Consider the following 19,687-nt stretch of genomic DNA (forward strand, 5'->3'; position numbering starts at 1 on the left):
GCCCTCGGTGGACCCATCCCCGGTTTCCAAAATTGTTTCTGCAAATGTACCTATGTAAATTTAAAGTCAACCTTAAAATTGGCCACCATTCTTCATTTTTTGTCTGCTTATGATTTTTTGCACCGCTGCTAAGGTTCCTCGTGGATCGCTCCATAGAAGTCCCCGTTTAAACAGAGACCCTGTGATTTAAATTTCATGTTAGAAAAGAGAATGAAGGCACTGTGAGCCAAATGTTCTCTCTGGTCTTTTAGGATGTTACAGCAGAACTCCCCAGTGACAGTCTGACACTTTAAAAGTCAGAAAAATGATATTCATGCTTGTTGTGCTATTATGAACCTTGTCTCAGGAGAGTGCAGGCTCTTCCACTGAAGACTGCCATTCGGTCTATGTTGTAGCAGCACAGAGAGCTCACAGCAGCTGTGAAATCATAAACGTCCGTGTGGTCAGATCAGGACTTCCAGGATGGGATCCAAATGTAGCAGGAGCACTGGGTGTGGAGCAGCACTTCACAAGGACTCAAGCTTCAAGGGCCAAATTTAATTTGGGAATGTTTCTTCAGTTTCCTCTCCTTTCCTTTCTTTCTTTGTAAGAAAAAAGGTAGTCGAAGTCATTTGAGTAACGCTAGGCAACAGTACATGATGGGCGAGGCTGAGTGACTTTTCAAATAACCACAGTCGCAGTGTTGATTCTCTAATTAAGCCATAAATAATAGAAAAGTTCATAAAAGGTTTTCCCAGATTACTTCAAATCTGAGGAATGCCAGCCCTGTTTCTCAACTGGAGGGTAACTCATTTCAGTGCCTTGATGTCATTAACAGTCCTGTGTCACATTAGAGAAAAACTGTGCTCACTAAGGCTTAGAACAACCGAGCTGAATGGCTCTGGCCTCGGGCCAGCAGACTGCAGCAGTTATTAGCTGCTGATGACAACGAGGTAGCCTACCTGTCCATCTCTCCTAACACACGTATATAGGACAGGACAAACAAATGTGCGTGCGTGTACAGCCACTCATTAATCCCTCTGAACCTCTTCTTTCACTGTTTGGAAAGCAGCCTGCTCGAATTGTCAGCCATCAAACCGCTACTTCGCAAACCTCCAGCCTCTCCTGCACCCCCCCGCGCCCATCCACCCTCATCTAATGTTTTATCCAGAATCAGCGTCTGTCTTCAGCCATTAATATGATAATATTTGGCGTTGTCAGTGATGGAGGCCGCGGCATAATGAGATAATTACAGTGTTGTTTCATTTGGAGAGCGACACGCACGCTCAATCAAAATGGCAGGCCTAATTACGGGCCCAGGGATTGGCTAATGGGATCGCTAGAAGAGGGGTGGCATGAAAAGGGAGAAAAAAAAAGTCTTAACTTGGCCGTGTGCATTTATTCTCCACGGGTCTGTTTGTTTGTGTGTTTGCGTGATGGGCGGCAGAGGGTAAGACTACTAAAAAGCTAGCAGTAAGCGAATAAAAAGAAAAATGCAAGAGATGAAGTGTGAATATCTTAATAGCAAGGTTGTCTGTGGGACACTTGGGGGGGAAACTGAGATGAGTATTGATTAACTGTGCATTGAAACCAGCCATTAAACCAATCTGAAGAAGCAACAATTAGTGCGGTACTGGGAGTAATGCCGCCTCAGATATCCATCTTAATAAAGCATCTGCGCTGGCGTTTCATAACAGCACGGAAACTTTTGGAAAGTTCTTTTCCTCATGGCAGCAAGTTAGGATCGAGTTTTGCGCCCAAAGTGTTGACAGGGACTCGTTGGCAGAGGACGCACGCACGCACAACGACAACAACAGTGTGCATACCAACATACTGACACGGGAGTGTGTGTGTGTGTGTGTCTGTTTAGGCATCTTTGTGGGGACCAATAATTGGAATTTTACTATACTTGTGAGGACCAAACATCACTTATGAGGACACATAAGGACACGAGTTTGAATGCATTTTTGAGACTTAAAATGTGGTTTTAGTGTCAGTGTTACAGTTAGGTTATGGTTAATTTTAGGCTGAGGGTTAGGATTAGGTATTCATTTTTGATGGTTAGGGTAAGCGGCTAGGGAAAGCATTATGTCAATTAGATGTCCTCACTGCGATATCAAAACGAGAATGTGTGTGTGTGAGAGAGAGACTCAGCTTTCTCTCCCCCTTAAGTTGACAAGATGTATACCCAGGCACAATCACATTGTCACTGTGTGTCCCGCATACCAAATTATAAGGATCAATCACCCGTTTGTACATTACAGATATTTGGTGTACACACACACACACACACAAGCAGACACCGTCTCAGCCTGATTTTCTAATTAAAGGCAGGGTCACAAGAGAGACTTAAACACGTAATCTATGTACTTCACTAATGAACCTCTGCCTCTCGCGCGCACTCTCCCTCTCTCCTTTGCTCCGGTTTGGTCTAATGGTCTGCCTGGAGGTCAGACCATTAGAGTGTACGGCGTTACACACGTGTCATAAAGGGTGCGTGGGAGTTTTGTTGGACAAAAAGGTCGGCCTCGCGAGGCTGCTCAGGGCGTTCGAGTTTTACAGATGTGGGGTGGGGTGGGGTTGGGGGGGGATTTGAAGGAAAGTTGCTCTTCCTATTCTGTTTTTCCCTCCCAAGTTTGAACACCTTCTCAAGGCGTGTATCTCCCGAGGACATAAAAATGGCAAACGAACTGCATATCAGTGTCAATATTAGATACCCGTCCCCGCTGCAGCCAGTAAACACAGATAAACGACAGCACTGTGTTGCACTTTGGTAGCACGTCCCGAAGGATTGTGCTCGCTCAGGCGCAAACCGTCTGTTGCCTTTGGTGTGCGCACGCGTCCTCACGCTTGTTTGTGTGCGCCCGACTCTGTAGTGCCAGGTGTGTGAGGCTTATCTGGCATTAAGGTCCAGTGAGCATGATGATGTTTCTCTTTAAGTTTTGTCCCCATTCTGTCTCGTTCATATCTCCTCGCTGGCAGTCGCACTTTTGTGGCGCCTATGTATTCTTCTTTTTTGTTTTTCGCCTTTTGGTGACCTCTAGGTCGGGTTCGGCCTTACCTTTTGGGTGGTTGATTTGTCTGTATCTGAATCCGGGATGGCACCTCGTTGCTCTTTGTGACATCAGAGTGAAAAGACAAAAACCGTGAAATGTTTCAGCTCCGTTTCTCTCCGCTGCGGTTTTCTCTGTCAGCTGAAGAAAGTTCAACAGAGGCACTGATGTCTTTGTGGATATTTTCTGTCTTGCCCGTCAGTCTTCCTGTGCAGTCAGGGCTTGTCATCATGAAGCCAAAGAACATCGGCGGCTTGAACAAAAGATTAAGCTGAATATGTTCCACCTGCCTTCTTGCTTCACTTCTGAATTCCCACCTGTGTTGGATGCTCAGCTTTTCATCCTGCAAAGGAGATTAAAAAAAGAAGAATTTTTTTTGTCTTATTTTGTTTCGGTTTTTTTTGTTGCTTCTCTCCAAAATATTGTGTGTTTGCCATTATTAACCCTTCCTGTTGTGCTCGTCTCTGCAGTGATCAGCGTCTCCATGGAATGCGCAGGGAGTACATGCAAGCCCGAGCCGCCCCGGGTTACGAGGAGCTAGACGCAGCACGGCGCAGAATCCTGGAGTATGATCCAAACCGGGTGAGTCTGCGTGCTTTTTCTGGGGGTGTTGTAGTTGGTTTAAACTGGACACCAGTTTAGAAGATGGTGAAATGAAGAGTGTATGTCTGTGTGTGCTTGTTTCCAAAGCACTCCCGAGAGACCACTGTGTTTTCCCGTGTGTCGTTCTCAGGCTGGTCTCAGCTTCTTGTTAACATTTGAAGAGCCTGTGTGCCATCGAGGAGCTGCCCGCTTTCCTCTTCATTTGGTATATGGAGAGATCTATTAGACTGCTGACATTTCCATCCCATCTTTCTTTTAGCTCCGCTTTATCTCTTTCTTTTGTTTCCTATTGCTTTTCCTTCTCTCCACCCCTCACCCCCCTTTCTTTTCTACAAAGGCCTGAAATCCCTGATTGTTGCCTCTCCCAACCAGACTGCACTGCTAAATGTCCCTGAACCTGTATTGATCCAGCCTGAGGAATCATTTCATTTACCTCTGTACACTCCCAAACTCGGCATACTCACCATGGAAATCAATAGCCATTTATCAAGCATTTTAAAAAGGGATTTTTTTAATAGCGAGCCCAAAGATGCAGAAAATCACACTTTGATCCAAATCAGAATCGCCGAATCTCGCCACGGCATTTCCACTGAGCGAGATTTGGCTTTCATTAGGTAACGCGAGGAGAGAAGCAGAGGCATCTGGGAAATATGGATTTACTGACCGCATCGCCACAACAAAATCGCCTGATACAACTGGCCTCCCGCCGCGATCACGTCCTCACTTATTGTAGTCTGTGTCTATTGAGCAATGAAGCCCCGTGAACCAGTCTTCATTAGGCACTCTCAGACACACGCCACAGTAGCTGTCTCTGAGGCCCGAGGGGCTTTGTCACTCATTACGTATCCCTATGCAGCATGTGTTTCTGCCTCGGATCACCGTGACTCAGTCGGTACCCAAACTCTGATGCAATTAAAGCGCAGCAAGCATGAGGTGCAACCTCTGATCAGTTTGTTATTTTTTCTACCCAAAAAGAAGACAGCGGTGTCCACAGCAGAAACCAGCAGTGGCTTTCTCCCCTGAGGAGACTGATAATGAAACACTGCACTTACCAGCACACACACACACGTAGTGCGAATAGACACAGGAAAACATCAAGGAAATTCTAGTGGGAACATTAAAAAAAAGAAGATATTGGCAGGATATTTTGATTCATAACATGATATAACTACATTCACAGACATCGATTAAGCTTTTATGGAGTATATTGCTTGAGTGCTTAGTTCTTATATTTCTTTCTTTCAAGTTCAGATCTATCAGAAACCCCTCTCCTCGCACTCAGACGTACGGCTGTTTGCACAGATTTCCTGCACTCTGCTTTAACCTCTCCTTTGCACTGAAGTTGCTTCTGTTTGCTCATGAAACTTCTGCTCTCTGATTTTCCTCCTTTTCCTTTTGTGGCACACAGGTTATGTTTGATGGCTGAGTGGTTAGAGCGCATGTCAAACAGGTACCTCTCCCACAGGAGTGGGTTTCTACTTCAGTCACTGCTCTTCCCCTGCATCGCTCGTCCAATCTGTAATATAATTCAGTATCCAGTAAAGGTGGAAAACTCAACATAATACTCTTTGGTTTAATAATTAACCAAACTTCAGTACAATCACTGAGATGGTGTGTTTGGCCAATGGAAAGGTTCTGTTAGAGATGTAAGATTATCCAAAGTAGACTAAATTATCGAGTAAAGACAATAATGTGTTCCCATTAGTTTATGGGACTTGATTTAATCTACTCCAGAGAACACCTCAGTAATCACTTTATAGGAGAAAATACCTTAAAGTTTCATTTTGTACAAATCTCTTTTATTTTAAATCTAAATCTAAATTCACTGTTCTGAGAAAACAATAAAAGAATTATCCTCCACTTTAAAATACCAGCATGAGACAAGTGTAAGACATAATTAGCCCTGTTGTGTTTGTGTTGTTCACTTTCGGGGGGCTGAAAAAAGTTGATCAGCAGTGCTTATGAAATGTGATCATCGGGATATATGAAGCGGGAATCACCAGACATCTCACAATACGATGTCAGCTATTACATTTGCACTCAGCACCATCCGGTTCTATAGTAATATTACTAAAGCCAGCTGAGTCGAGTTCTCTCGAGTTGTTCTCATTGACAAAGTCTGTATTTATAAATTTGACTGCAATTATTTTCAAACTTTGGACAACGTCTCTGTGAGTGATGGCAGTCATTCCAAGTCAGGCTGCAACTGTTTGCAGAAAGGTTGCAACCTGTGCAATCACCTTGTGATCAAAAGTGTGCAACACCCTGAAAGTCTTGGCAGCGTCACCACGAGTTGCGATTGTTTACAGTAGGGCTGTTCGATATAACGATATATATCGGATGACGATATGAAAACGTCTATCGTTTCATTTGTTTCGTGGTGTCGCAAAATAAACTGTTTACGGCAATATTTTTTCATCGTTTTGATGGTCACTGTAATGGCTATACTAATTTCTTAAAGTTCTCTCTTTCTCTTATATTTTATATAACCACACTACGGATGGGCAAGCGCCTGTTTTTATGCGTTGTCGTTAGCAACAACGACGGTAACAGCATCGCGTGTCCGCTTGTTTATGTTCCACATAAACCTTTCACAATAAAGCTCAAGATCCTGTTGGGACTTTTCAAAATAAACGTAATCACGTAAAAGAGTATGCAGAGTACTTATGGATGAGAAGTAAAAAAGAGCCGCCAGGTGTTAAAAAAAATAAACCTTAGACTCAAACGTTAGAACAGGCTTTTCCCCGCAGCACGCCGTGTAATAAATACTCACAAAGAAAACGGCGGGCGTTACAACTTATGTAAATTTATCGTTTCATGCTTTGGTTAAAACACTCGACTCCAGCTACATGACGTCCAGCTGGAAACACTTTACGCAAGACAAGCTGCCCGAGATTCACAGAATTTACAGAAAATGTTACATTTTTGTGATTGATATCGTTATCGGACGATAGAATTCTTATATTGGGATATGAGATTTTGGTCATATCGCACAGCCCTAGTTCACAGAACATGAAAAAAATTACAATCACCGTCCAGCCACCAATTTAGTTTTATTTCTTTGTTTATTTCAGCAGCTGTAGGGAGCTCGCTGTCCTATCATTAGTTGTGTGACTGAGCCGTTAGCTTGCTCTGAATTAGGCGTAAGCTTTGTCAAGCTAACCGTGTCCAGTGTTGGGTAGTTTTTTGGTTGAGATGATTTAATCTAAGTTTGCTCAGTTCCCGGAATAATAACTAAATAATTAATAATAAAATATCAATATTTGGTGTCCCCGTGTCGATACATTATCGCCATGCACAATATTGCAGTTCCATGCTATCTCAAAACCCCCACCCCTCCCCTCCCCCTTCAGGATATTGCTGCACATTAACCTTCTTACCTTACTTTCTCTCTCGATGGTATGGGAGCATAAATACAGACCGCTTGAGCGTGGCACTCACTCGCTTACAACGGCCTTGTTTTATCAGCCTTTTAGTTGCCACCACTTCTACCACGCCACGCTGCTCTTTTATACTCGGCCCTTTTCTGCAGCCTTGAATGGTTAAAAAGGCTTTCCGAGCTCTCCGCACAAGGCCAGGAGCACACATCTCCTTCTGTCAGCTGTGTGTGTGTTTGAAAGAGAAGATAAGTGTGTGTGTGTGAGTGTGTCTGGGTACCACACTAACCTAAACGGACATAAACAAAAGCAGGAATAAAAGACTATGGTTACAATATCTATTCGTGTCTTTGTTTATTTGATTTTTTTCCCAGCGTGCACGGTTTAGAGGTGGAGTTCATCGTGCGGGTCTGTGTCACTGGCTTTGTGTGTATATGTGAGCACGCCCATGCAGTTAAATCTGGTCTTCAAAAAGGGCTTTGTGTCGCTTTCTCATTTCTTTCCTCTAACCCTGCTTCCTCTGTGTTCCTGTCTGTCTATCTGCCTCTAATTTGACCCGTCCTCCATGTTCCCTGTCTGTGGATAGGTCACACTTGTAATTATGCCAATCACACTGTCCCCACTCTCTCTGTTTTCTCCGTATGCTAATGATAGGCTCCCTTTAATGTCTTGATGGCCAATTAAGGCACAAAAGTACACGAGAAGTTTCTTTTTTTAGACTTCTTTGTTCTGTAAGATCAGGCAGCTGTTGCAGAGACTTCTCTTGATATGGTTGTTTATTATAGTTCGATAAAGGCAATAATGTATCAGCTTAACTCGCCGCGCTGCACATGGGCTTATAAATTTGTTCACTCCGCTTGTTGCTACGACACCACTGATGGCATCATAATCTAATGATCTAATATTATAGTAAATAGTAAAGCTCTGATTGTGTTGTGTGACATTCAGTTTTGTGATGTGGTGAGACTTGAGCTTTCTAGCACGAGACTGTGAAAGTCCTACTTCAGCTTGTGTAACAACTCAGTTTAAGTGGCCTAATGTTGGATCGGATCCTCGGGTGTGTTTGGGTTGGTTTCAACACTCTTTTTGTCCGATTGGATCTTTTTTCTTCGATTGTTTTAGGCTGGATATAAATGACATGGTTGTTGCACTTATATTTTGGTCATTTTACTTTGATTATCCTCTAATTTCCTTTCTTGTTTCCTTCTCGTTTGCTCTCGTTCTTTCTTGCTCGACATTGCCATGCAGTGTTGAGGACTGTCACCTCACAGCATTTGGTTTCAGTATCTTCAGTTTTAGGGGTTTTATTGGTTTTACAGATGATTCCAATTTAAAATATGTCGTACATGTCACTAATAAACAAGCAACACAGTCACAAGCACGTCTGAATAATTAAAAAATTTATGGAAGAGGAAGATCATTATTAAATTAGTTCGAAATGAATGCTGGATAACTGGTATGATAAGAGGGTATAAAAACAGAGCGCTCACTGTGTAGCAGTTTGAGCAGCTCATTGCCGACATTATAAATGTAACCGCACAGTTTGCTACATCAAAACGAGAAACTTATTTTAATAAATTCATTGTTATAAAAGTAGAACAGTGAAAGGGCATCGGTCGGCTCTAGATTTGATTTTGATTAGTTCTCCACACCCTGGACTCTCTGATTAGCTCACCTATGGTTGTCCGTCTGTTCCACACAGCCAGCAACACGCCCGGTTTTTGTCATATCTAAATGTGCGCACATCCTCTGCACACACGCCATAATTCACAGTGTTGGGGAGTAACGGAATACATGTACCGCCGTTACGTATTTAAAATACAAAATATGAGTAACTGTATTCCGTTACAGGTACCGTTTAAAAAGGTGGTATTTAGAATACAGTTACTTTGTTGAAATAAATGGATTACACGGCGGTACTTCCCTGTTTCATATTGTGGCGGGTCAGGACTGTTTGGGTTTTGTTTGACAGCTACGTTCTGTTGTTCCAGGTGGCAGCGTTACGGTTGCCATGGTTACAGGGTGACGCTCTCTGTCTGTGTGTTTCCTGGGTGAGAGAGCACCTTTTGTTGTTGTTGTGCTAAGCTAATAGGCAGAATGCTACAGGTATAGCTCTAAAGAATGTAGCATTATAGGCAGTGTAGTCCGTGCTGCAGGGAGAATGGACTGCCATACACGTTATGTGTCTGTGAGGGAGGGAGGGAGAAAAAGGAAAAGTACGAGCTGTCATCGAGCAAAAACGGGAGCTGGAAGCATGTAAATATAATAATAACCACTGCAGCCAAGAAGAGAGCCTGACGAGCCCAGTTGTAAGTAAGCTATTAAGACTCGACTGTACACCGTGTTCGTGTTTTCCTCAGAAACAATAAGTTCAGTTGGAGCAGCCTTTCAACACCTCTCTCTGTCTCTCGCTAGCAAAGTTGACCCAGACAACAAAGTAAAGCTATTTTTCAGCTACCAGCCCGACACAGAACCCGACGTATTAGCCAGAGGTCCCTTTACTACGGTTCGGAGCCGCGGACCTTCAGTAACAGTAATAAATCACAGCAATAGTACATTCACATAGTTGTAAACAGCATGATAATATATTAAGTAATCCAAAGTATTCAGAATACGTTACTCTCATTGAGTAACGTAACGGAATACGTTACAGAATACATTTTGGGGCATGTATTCTGTAATCTGTAATGAAATACATTTTAAAAGTAACCCTCCCAACACTAATTCACACCATGATGGAAAAACCTTTTTTGACAAAAATCATGAAACATGAGATGATGGGGGTTTTATTTTTAAAACATTTTACAGGAAACTTTTAAAATGCCAGATGATAAAATATTAGACGCTTGGTGGCTCCAGTGTTTAAGTGAATGGAAAAGTGGTTTGTAGTCTAAAGCACTTTGAGTGTTTGAGTACAGATGCCAGTCCATGTCTAGTTCTCTCTTTTTTCCTCACTCGTTCTCCCTTTTGGCCTATTTGTTTGCCCCCTAGTGGTTCTTTTTGGATGTCCTACAAAGTCTACAGCTGGTGCACGGACCAAGACGCTTATTCACCTCATAGGATTGAATGTTCGAGCACACAGAGTGTCTTTTTTTTCTCTCTGTCAGGTTTATTATAATGGAAATGTACATTATAGTGTATGTGACCATGCCAAAACGAATGGTAACGCAGCGTGCCAGACTCCTGTTTGCCCAGTCTAACAAAGACACACGGGCACACATACAGGAGGTGCACACACCCATACACGTACGCAGGAACTCGTGCATCTTATCTTCAACTCGTTACCCCGTGAATCATAAACAACAGCGGCAGCACATGTGACACCTTAATGAACACAGAAGTCCCCGAAAACCACACTCGCGACTGCACACTCGGAGTCATTATGAAACACACACGGAAAAACGCTCACACAAGTCCAGATACGACTTGTCATCCATTGCGCAGCTGCTTTTTTCTTTTTTTGTTTTTGTACTTCTCTCTAATGTTGTGTGCATGGACATCCATCACCTTGATGATATTTTAATGTCACATCCTCAGGCTGTCTCAATCTCTCCCCCTCTCTCACTTTTCCCTCTCCCTCCCACACGTCGGCCATCACTTCATAAATAAACCCCCACATCATTAAGTAAACACGCACCAGCCTGTCACGGTGATAGATGGCGTACACACGCACTTGCGCGCGCACACACTCGTTCGTGGACGTGTGCGCACACGCATTCAGGCGCTGGTGATCTGCGAGGGCCTCTTCATGCCCACAGGCACAAGCCCCCAGTGGTTTTTGTGCCCATAGTCCTAATGATCTTCACCAGTGAGATGATCTAAAAGCTTACTTTTAGGGGGGGGAAAAGCACCTCGTTCTAAGAAATAAAGTCAATGGTAGTTGTGTTGCGTTAACAGACTTGCAACTGTATCTGCAGGTCCTGTATCTGTGGGCTGATGTGTAGTTTATTTACTGGAAGCTTCCACTTTGCCTCACTGACTGTCCGTCACAGCTTTCACCTGACAAGCGCGCTCTTACCGCACACCCTGTGCTATGAACAACTCTGGCCCGCTCTCTCACTCGTCCCGCTGTGATGAAGGCCTGCCGAAACCTGCTTCTGAACACACAAGGGGGAGGGAGGCCCGAGGGAGCAAATGAATGAGGGAGAGGATGTGAGAGGAGGAGGAGAGTGGCAGCAGGGAAGTGACGGAGCAAGAGAGAACTTTTTTATTTTTATGAAAAACAAAAAGGAACTAAAACTAAGAACATGACAAAGCTGCAGAGCAGAGTCAGAGAGGCTTAAAGAAGCTCCTTAGGGGGAAAATGGGAAGGATGAAAAATAGGACATCTAATAGGAGGAGCTGGATTGGCACGATGAGGAGACAGATGGGATAGAGGAACTGACAGACACATGGAGGCATTGACATAAAAGACTAAAGAATTTGAGCTAAAGAGGAGAATGAAGAAACGATGGTTTGACAGTGTAAAATGTAGCCTGCGCGGTCTTAGTTGTTAGAGATTTAAACAAGCATCCGCCCTGCTGTAGTGTCCTTGAGCTTTATCTTTACTCTATCTCTAAATTTTCCATTAGGGATGCATTAATGCTCGGAAGCTCCTCTAAATTCATATTTCAGTGCGTTTTCCTGCCACAGCACACGGATTTGTTTTGGAAATGATTTGTCATGTCCTCCTCCTTTCTGCGTAAAGGAAAAGAAAAATAAATGACAGAGAGCATATACATTTTGGCTTATGGCCAATCAAAACATTTCATTTGGAATAAAGCGGTAAACACGGTCGTTCTGTCAGGCTGATGGTGACGCTGGCTTCCAGCCGACCAACAACCCAGAAAAAAACCCACAAAATTAATTTAGATTAAAAAAAACTCTTGTGTGAGCATTTTCTTATCAACTCCTTATTCAAAACGATCCTTATTTTAAAAAACAAAACAAAGACAAGGCTCTTGAATGGAAAAGTGAACCAGGAACAGTCAGTTTGGAGTTTTAATAGGGATCGTCCTGGAATTACGACCACAGTTTTCTATGAGAGCAACAAACCATTAACGTTGCACATATACAGCAAGGGATAATGTAGCTTACTATAATTAGTGAACATAGATTGACTGACATCAGTTAAGCATCAGCTGAAAGTATCTCTTTTAACCTTTAAAAGGTTATTTATATCTGGTTGTTGCCAACCTTTCCAGTTGCAGTTTAACTGCTCTAGTCTTTGTGTTAAGAAAGAAAACTAATTTCCTGATGTCTAAGCTCAACGGGGGTCAATTCAGGCTTTTTTTGGCCGCCAGGCTTGTAAATCACTGGTTAAAGTCCTGTCTTCTATAACGCTACTGACAAATTGTTGTATTTCCTTGGCTTGTAACCTAAAGTATAATGTGTCTTTGCCCCCCTGCTGTCTCAGCTGTCAGTCGAACACGCACAACAGCCGCCCACTCAGAGGTCCAGAGGCTTTTCTTCCTCTCAGTAATAATAATACATACACACACACACACAAGAAATGAAGTCTCCTTGCTCAGCAGAACACGGGAGCAGTTGTGTAATGCACAAGGCAGTGTGGTTGTCAAAGCTTTGTTTTCATCCCGTGCGTGCAGTCTCTCTGCCTCTCCTTCTTGCTCGGCTCTGTACCGGTCAGTTAATTGGAAACATTTCAGGTAAAATGTTAAAAATGTCGGTTTGTAAAGAAAAGAGAGGCTGAACGAGGCTGAGATGCTAGTTTGTGCATGTTGGAGAAGGTGAGCAAGTGAGAGCGCGAGCAGCTGGTCCGGGGGTGTTTCTCGGAAGGAGGCTCCACTAATGTTAGACTAATGTTAGTGTTAATCAGGTTAGCATATGCCCTGTGCGTGTGCGCATGTGTGCGTGAGTTTGTGCCGTTCCTGCACCTGCACTGTGAAAATGAGGAAACAGAGAAGAAGTCTGGACGCAATAAAAAATGACATGGTTTAAAATTAGGTAAATAAATTCAATTCAATTCAATTTTATTTATATAGCGCCAAATCACAACAAAAGTCGCTTTAAGGCGCTTCATAGATACAGAGAAAACCCAACAATCATATGACCCCCTATGAGCAGCACTTTGGCGACAGTGGGAAGGAAAAACTCCCTTTTAACAGGAAGAAACCTCCGGCAGAACCAGGCTCAGGGAGGGGCGGGGCCATCTGCTGCGACCGGTTGGGGTGAGAGAAGGAAGACAGGATAAAAGACATGCTGTGGAAGAGAGACAGAGATTAATAACAGATACGATTCAATACAGAGAGGTCTGTTAACACATAGTGAGTGAGAAAGGTGACTGGAAAGGAAAAACTCAATGCATCATGGGAATCCCCCGGCAGCCTACGTCTATTGCAGCATAACTAAGGGAGGATTCAGGGTCACCTGGTCCAGCCCTAACTATATGCTTTAGCAAAAAGGAAAGTTTTAAGCCTAATCTTAAAAGTAGAGATAGTGTCTGTCTCCTGAATCCAAACTGGAAGCTGGTTCCACAGAAGAGGGGCCTGAAAACTGAAGGCTCTCCCTCCCATTCTACTTTTAAATACTCTAGGAACAACAAGTAGGCCTGCAGAGCGGGAGCGAAGTGCTCTAATAGGGTGATATGGTACTACAAGGTCATTAAGATAAGATGGGGCCTGATTATTTAAGACCTTGTATGTGAGGAGCAGGATTTTGAATTCAATTCTGGATTTAACAGGAAGCCAATGAAGGGAAGCCAAAACAGGAGAAATATGCTCTCTCTTTCTAGTCCCTGTCAGTACTCTTGCTGCAGCATTTTGGATTAGCTGAAGGCTTTTCAGTGAGTTTTTTGGACACCCTGATAATAATGAATTGCAGTAGTCCAGCCTGGAAGTAATAAATGCATGAACTAGTTTTTCAGCGACCTGAAAATACAACCCGAATGACCAACAACACACGGCATATTACAACTCATCGGTATTTATTCAGCAAAAGCTAAGCTAACAGCTTGTAGAGCCACTGTTACCAGTAATAAAATGGATTCATCATGTTCTGTGTGAATTCACCAGTATCTCCCATCATATTGAGGAATTGTGGCCCCACCACATCCGGGCATTTGTTTAAATACGGATTTTTTTTATGCTTTCAATCAAGCTGAGCTCTGGGCTTTGGGATTCGTTCCTTTTTTCAACCATTCTGTTGCAGATTTGCTGCAGTGTTTGGCTACAAAACGCACCCAAATCATCACCCCTCCACCTCTGTGCTTAACAGTTTCTGTGAGGTGTTTATGCTGATATCACAGCCAGACAAGTCCACTTCGGTCTCATCTGTTAAATGGACACTGCTCTAGAAAGCTTGTGGTCTAGAGCAGTGTGTTTCTAAGAGAAAGCCTGTTCAAATGCAGGCTTTCTCTTAGAAACACTTCCAGATAAGTGACACTTCTTACATTTTAACATTTAACATGCTAGCTGGCACCTGGAGAGCCTGAAAAGTGTCTACTACACATCAGAACACTCCCTTAGCCTGTCGGTGATGCCGAAGAAATTAATGATTCTTCCGAGTAAGCAGTACAGCATATTAGCTTAACACAAGAATCAGATCAGTACACAGTACTGGTGGATACTTGAAGGCAAAATCTCAGTGTGCAGTCAGATCAGTCCATCCCGAGCATAAACCTCCTAAACATGAACACATTTAATCACAGTGCACTGCACAATAATTACTCAGGAAACAAATGCATAAACTGCACAGAAGCCAACATGCACATATGTATGAACACCCGCTCAGTCACATTTTATTACCGACTTTTAAGAGGTAACATGCCACAAACGCATAAAACCCACACAGCTCACAATCAACCATGGAAAAGAAACAAGTCTAGACACGCATAAGCAGGGACACACACACACTCACAATCATCATCAAAGGGCTGCAAACCTCAGCTTTGGCCAGACTGAAGCTGTTTTCAGAGTTTATTTCACTGCAGGAGGCTGCAGCCAAATCCAGGCTGGCAGCGAACACACAAAACTTTTTGAGGAGAATCCCATAATTCAGTAATTACAAGACATGCAGTTTCCTCATCCTGGTTTCCTTTTAACCCCCTCTGAGATCACTCTCGCACCCTTAAACGTAAAACACACTCTAGATTTTCTGTTATACACACACACGCCCGTCTTATCCTGTACAACAGTTGAGCCCTGCGCTGATTAAAGAGTGCCCATTGGTCCCTAACTCTAACTGTGGACCAGGCTGCTATTCTGGCTCATAAAATTACACAGGCCCCACCACAAGTTAGTGTTTGGATCACGCAGCCCAGAATAACATCGAACAAGCTACTGTGCCCAGCTACTGGAAAACAGACCAAACAGGATGAAATGACAGAGGAGAAATGAGTCGGGAGGCGGGGCTTACAGGAGACTGTTCTATGTTAATGCAGGGCTTGATGTGATAATTATAAATGGAAGGATGTGCTGCAGAGATTGCCCCTTCTTACAAGCCATTTAGTCCAGCTTTCAGCCTTGTCAGATCGTTTTATTCCTTTCCACTGAGGTGAGATAATTCACTGGTTTGCAATGCAAATGTAATTGCCGGTTGCACTTATACCATCAGCTCTTCCAGAACAAGGAATTATTGGGAAATTGTGATTCATGAATATTCTGCAAACAAGTAAAATTGAACTGTTTCCAGTTAAAAGTAATCTTTACCAGCCCCCAGAAGGTCACGGGGACATTAGGGGAGGACAGTACGTACTTGCAAAATGTTAGCATGTTAGCTTTTTGACAGAGTACGTCAGCTTGAAAAAGGATGATTTTCCATTGTGATCCCCTTGCAAAAGCAAAGGGGAAAAAAAGACTACTGTGGAGCAATTATCTCTCCATCCCATAGTCTGCATGTAAAAGATGAATGCTGCCAATGTTATATCACACTCTGGTTTGTGGACCACCACCTTAAAGCTAACACTAGCTAGATTGGTTAGCAAGGTGCATCGGTAGATATGGGTTCAATGCACAAACACACAGTTAAATGGTAGCATGCAAATGAAAAATAAGAATTTTCCTGTGAAATTACCTGCAGCAAATCATAGTTATTATGCAATGATTGCAATAAAAATGCCTCTTAAGGCACCAAGCCGAGCAAACACTTTGCAGCCTAGCCGTCACCTCCCTGTCCCTCAAAATGTCCATGCCCGTGTTTGTATTAGGGCTTACCTTTAGGTCTTAATCCAAGTTAAATGAGTGGGTTATGTAATATCTCACACCCTGTATAATTATGAAAAAAAAAAAGTTGGAAAACTCTTTTTCTTTGCTCTGGTTTATCCAAATTCCCATTAGGCCTCGCAGAATCGTCATGCTCATTCGGTGCTCTTTCTGAAATTTCACAGTCTGAGCAGGTCAGCGGGTGTTGTGTATTGTTTGACATCGTCTGCTTTCTTGGCCATTGCTTGATTGGTACACATACGAGCACTCCCTGTTCCAGCATCTCCGAAGCGCACCGACTCAGACTCGAGCACCGGCTGAACTCCTGTTCACACTCCTGGGAGACAAAGACAAGAGTTGAACAGCTCGTTCCAGCATTATGTTTCTACCCGCTGCTATCAGAAATTCTCACACACACGTATAACACCTTTCTCCCTCTTTTCTCCCTACAAAGTCACAATGAGTGATTCCATCCACGGACTCCTCCTCCTCTGTCCTTGTCTCTCCAGCTCATCCCTGAGGCTCCACGTTTCCCTCTCGCTTCTTTTTTTGTTTTAAGTCACTTCATTCCGATGCTGCACAGCAACCGGGTGATTTTTTTTCTTTTCTTTTTTCCCCCTCCCTCTCTCCCGCTTCTCCATCTGGGCCAGCAAAGGCCTACAGGGACTTATTTGGTGTCTGTCTTTATCCCCACAGCTCGTCTGTGGCCTACGGGCAAACTGCAGAGTGTGATCTGTCTGCGAGCTGATAAAAATCTCCCGTTCTTCTCAGTGCTCGTGCCCACTCTCACTTCAAAGCACTTCACCGCGCTATGTTTAGATTTAAGAAGATGGAGTTTCGACAGGGTCAGCTACGTGTTTGTGTTGTCTCCGCTGAGGTCACATTTCCGCCGTCGTTTTAAATCATGACACCATTCCTCTCAAAGGTGCCAATGTGCACAATGGGCATTTTTGTTGTAGCACCTGCATTTTCAAGGTAATGTCAAGTTCTTACAGTTTTTTTTTCTTTTTATATATCAAGCTTTTACCTCTAAAAAAGGAGGCATTAAATGCAGGCGCTTGTTGTTCATAAAGTCATATTTTTATAGAGAAATCTAAAAGGATAAGCGTGATTTATTTCATCACTTAAGGCTCTGAGTGTCTTCCTAATTGACTTTTAAATCAAGGGGCTGGAACACTAAACAGGCCACTTCATCACCCCCCTTCCATTAAAAAAACTGGGGTTTTGTGCATTGTCTGTACTTCACAAAGAAAATTGCTGCCAGCAGTGAGCTGGGAGGCGAAAGGGACATCATGGGCCAAGAGGATGCAGTGCTGGCAAACATCTGCAAGTACTGCACTCTGCAGAGGAAATTGCTTCTTTGCTAAATTTCCAGAGAGAGTTGGAGGGAGTTGGCTTCTAGGTAGCTTCTGCTAAAGCTCCATCATACAAGGAGCAATGTTTTTTGGGGGGGGAAAACACTCTTCTGTGGATTTTTCCAATCCCATTAATTGTTTTTGGAACTTAAAAAAATCTGGAAAAGCCTGGACAAAACATAAGAAGGAAAAATGCACCTAGAGATACATCAGGATAAACTAGTTTTTGGGTTTTGTTTTTTTTAAACGGACCCCTTCAAACCACTGCAGTAATCCTCTTCTTTAAAGGTCCTGAAGTTGGCAGGGCTTGCATCAAAGCATCTGAAGGTCAAACAGATCAACCTCATGACATTTTCAGCAGGCCATTGGAGAGCATGAGTAGCTGGATGCAATCATCAAAGACTCCGTCGCCGGTGGTGGCGTCAACCCCCACATTTAAAAATCTGTGACCGGAAGGAGAAAACAACAGAGGACTGTTTAACGCGTGCTGTGGAGATGATGCCTTCTCAGAGCACAAACGCATGACTCAGCACAGCTGGGCGGGGAACTGGCAGAGTGATGCTGCTGTTTTGTGTGTGTGTGTGTTTTTTTTAAAAAAAAACCTGGTTTGAACTTTAAGGCAGTTTCTAGACTTGTGCACACTCTCTGCTTACATCACAGGGGTAAAAATCTGTTTCTTACACACATGAAGACCTGCCTTTTGGAGGCGTCATAACCTGGAAAGAGGGGACACAAACCATCTGCACACACAAACCCTTGCAGGGGTATTTGGATGTTATTTCAGTGAACAGTGGGAGGCTAACAGAACCGCAGAGGAAGACAGGAACAGGGACACGGCCCCAGTAAATAAACAACACCCCATGGCCACTGCCATGGCCACACACACACTAACACACATGGAACAGGTTTAGGATCCATGTTGATTGAAGATAGGTGCGACAGCAAAGCACACCAACATGTAAGTCCCCATTCTGATGTCAAAGGCTCCTTTCCAGAGGTTACTGGAACTGGAACTTACTGATTTGGTTTAGCATAACATCTTAATATATTGTTAATGCTACAGTCACACAAGGGGAAAGCAGTGGTTGAAGGCTGTGGCACAGTCAAATTTGTTGTAATCTCATCGCCTTTGAGCTTCAAAGACAGACTAGGTCTTCTTCAGAGAGACTTTTTTGCATCAAGACAGCATTAAAACATCTATAAGTTAGTCTGCTATCAGTTTTAAATTGACTGGGGCTACGTTAGTGATGAATTGTTATGAATTTTCAAAAATCAGAAAGCTGTTACTGTCTGCATATGCAGAAATTCGCATTAACTACTCGCATTCAGAGTCCAATACGGACCTCTTTGATTTGAAACAGAAATTTAGGGATAGTGCTGTACTCGCTACAGGACAGCAGTTCACCTGTAGAGTGACACCGTATAGGACTGTAACCCCAATACACCACCAAAGAAGTTGAACCTGCGTTGCAAACAGACGTGTCATAGATGAGTTGCATTGATCTGGGGAGGCTGACTCAGCGTGTTGGCAAACTCTGCATTTTTAAATTAGACTAGCAAGTATTTGCTAACTTTTGCTAGTTTCATAGTAATTGTTTGGAGACCAGTTGCAACCAGAAAGATTTTATACATGAGGACTAAAAATATATAAATGAATAATACAGCAACAACCATTAGCCCACCATCATGACAGGTCTCCACTGCTGTTTCGCTGCTGTGCTGTGTGCCTGAGAGCAGCAAGCAGCAGGTTCTCTGACACCGAGCTGACATAAAAGTATACATACATTATGGGGCATAAATAAAGCAGCACTTAGGTATATTTTCAGTTTTTTTAGTTTGAGGAGTACCTGCTGAACTCTGCAGTCTCTACTGTGCCAGCTCTCTTTCTCTTTGTTTTAAATCTCTGTGAGTACGCTATGATAGAAGTATCATTATCAGGGGAGGAACACGAGGCTCTCTGCAGACATCCTCATTGCCCTGCGAGGTCCGTGCAGACACTACATTACAATGCACCAACTATGCATTAGTCCTCCAGGTGGACTTGGAGGGGAAGAAAAAAAATAAGTATAATAAGAACAGCTACTCACCTCTGATGTCTGCAGCTGTCTATATGTGCGTCAGCAGGAGGGTAAAATCCCAGCCTCAGTCTCTTTATCACCCACAGAAAGGCTCAACAGTGTTAA

General features: G+C 43.3%; 1 protein-coding gene and 1 long non-coding RNA gene across 6 annotated transcripts in view; one reads left to right on the forward strand and one right to left on the reverse strand.

Moving 5' to 3' along the window:
* Positions 1–19,687, forward strand: part of pard3ba (par-3 family cell polarity regulator beta a) — a 225,201-nt gene that overhangs the window by 176,812 nt on the left and 28,702 nt on the right. For all 5 annotated transcript variants that reach the window (XM_085151856.1, XM_085151855.1, XM_085151854.1 and 2 more), the window contains one exon: positions 3,503–3,614. In XM_085151856.1, coding sequence (XP_085007982.1) covers positions 3,503–3,614 — 112 coding nt within the window. The remainder of the gene's footprint in view (positions 1–3,502; positions 3,615–19,687) is intronic.
* LOC146492111 (uncharacterized) overlaps positions 1–19,687 on the reverse strand; it is a 379,576-nt gene that overhangs the window by 5,333 nt on the left and 354,556 nt on the right. The window lies entirely within an intron of this gene.

The sequence above is a fragment of the Neolamprologus multifasciatus genome, chromosome 23, assembly GCF_963576455.1.
Source record: "Neolamprologus multifasciatus chromosome 23, fNeoMul1.2, whole genome shotgun sequence".
Lineage (NCBI taxonomy): Eukaryota > Metazoa > Chordata > Actinopteri > Cichliformes > Cichlidae > Neolamprologus > Neolamprologus multifasciatus.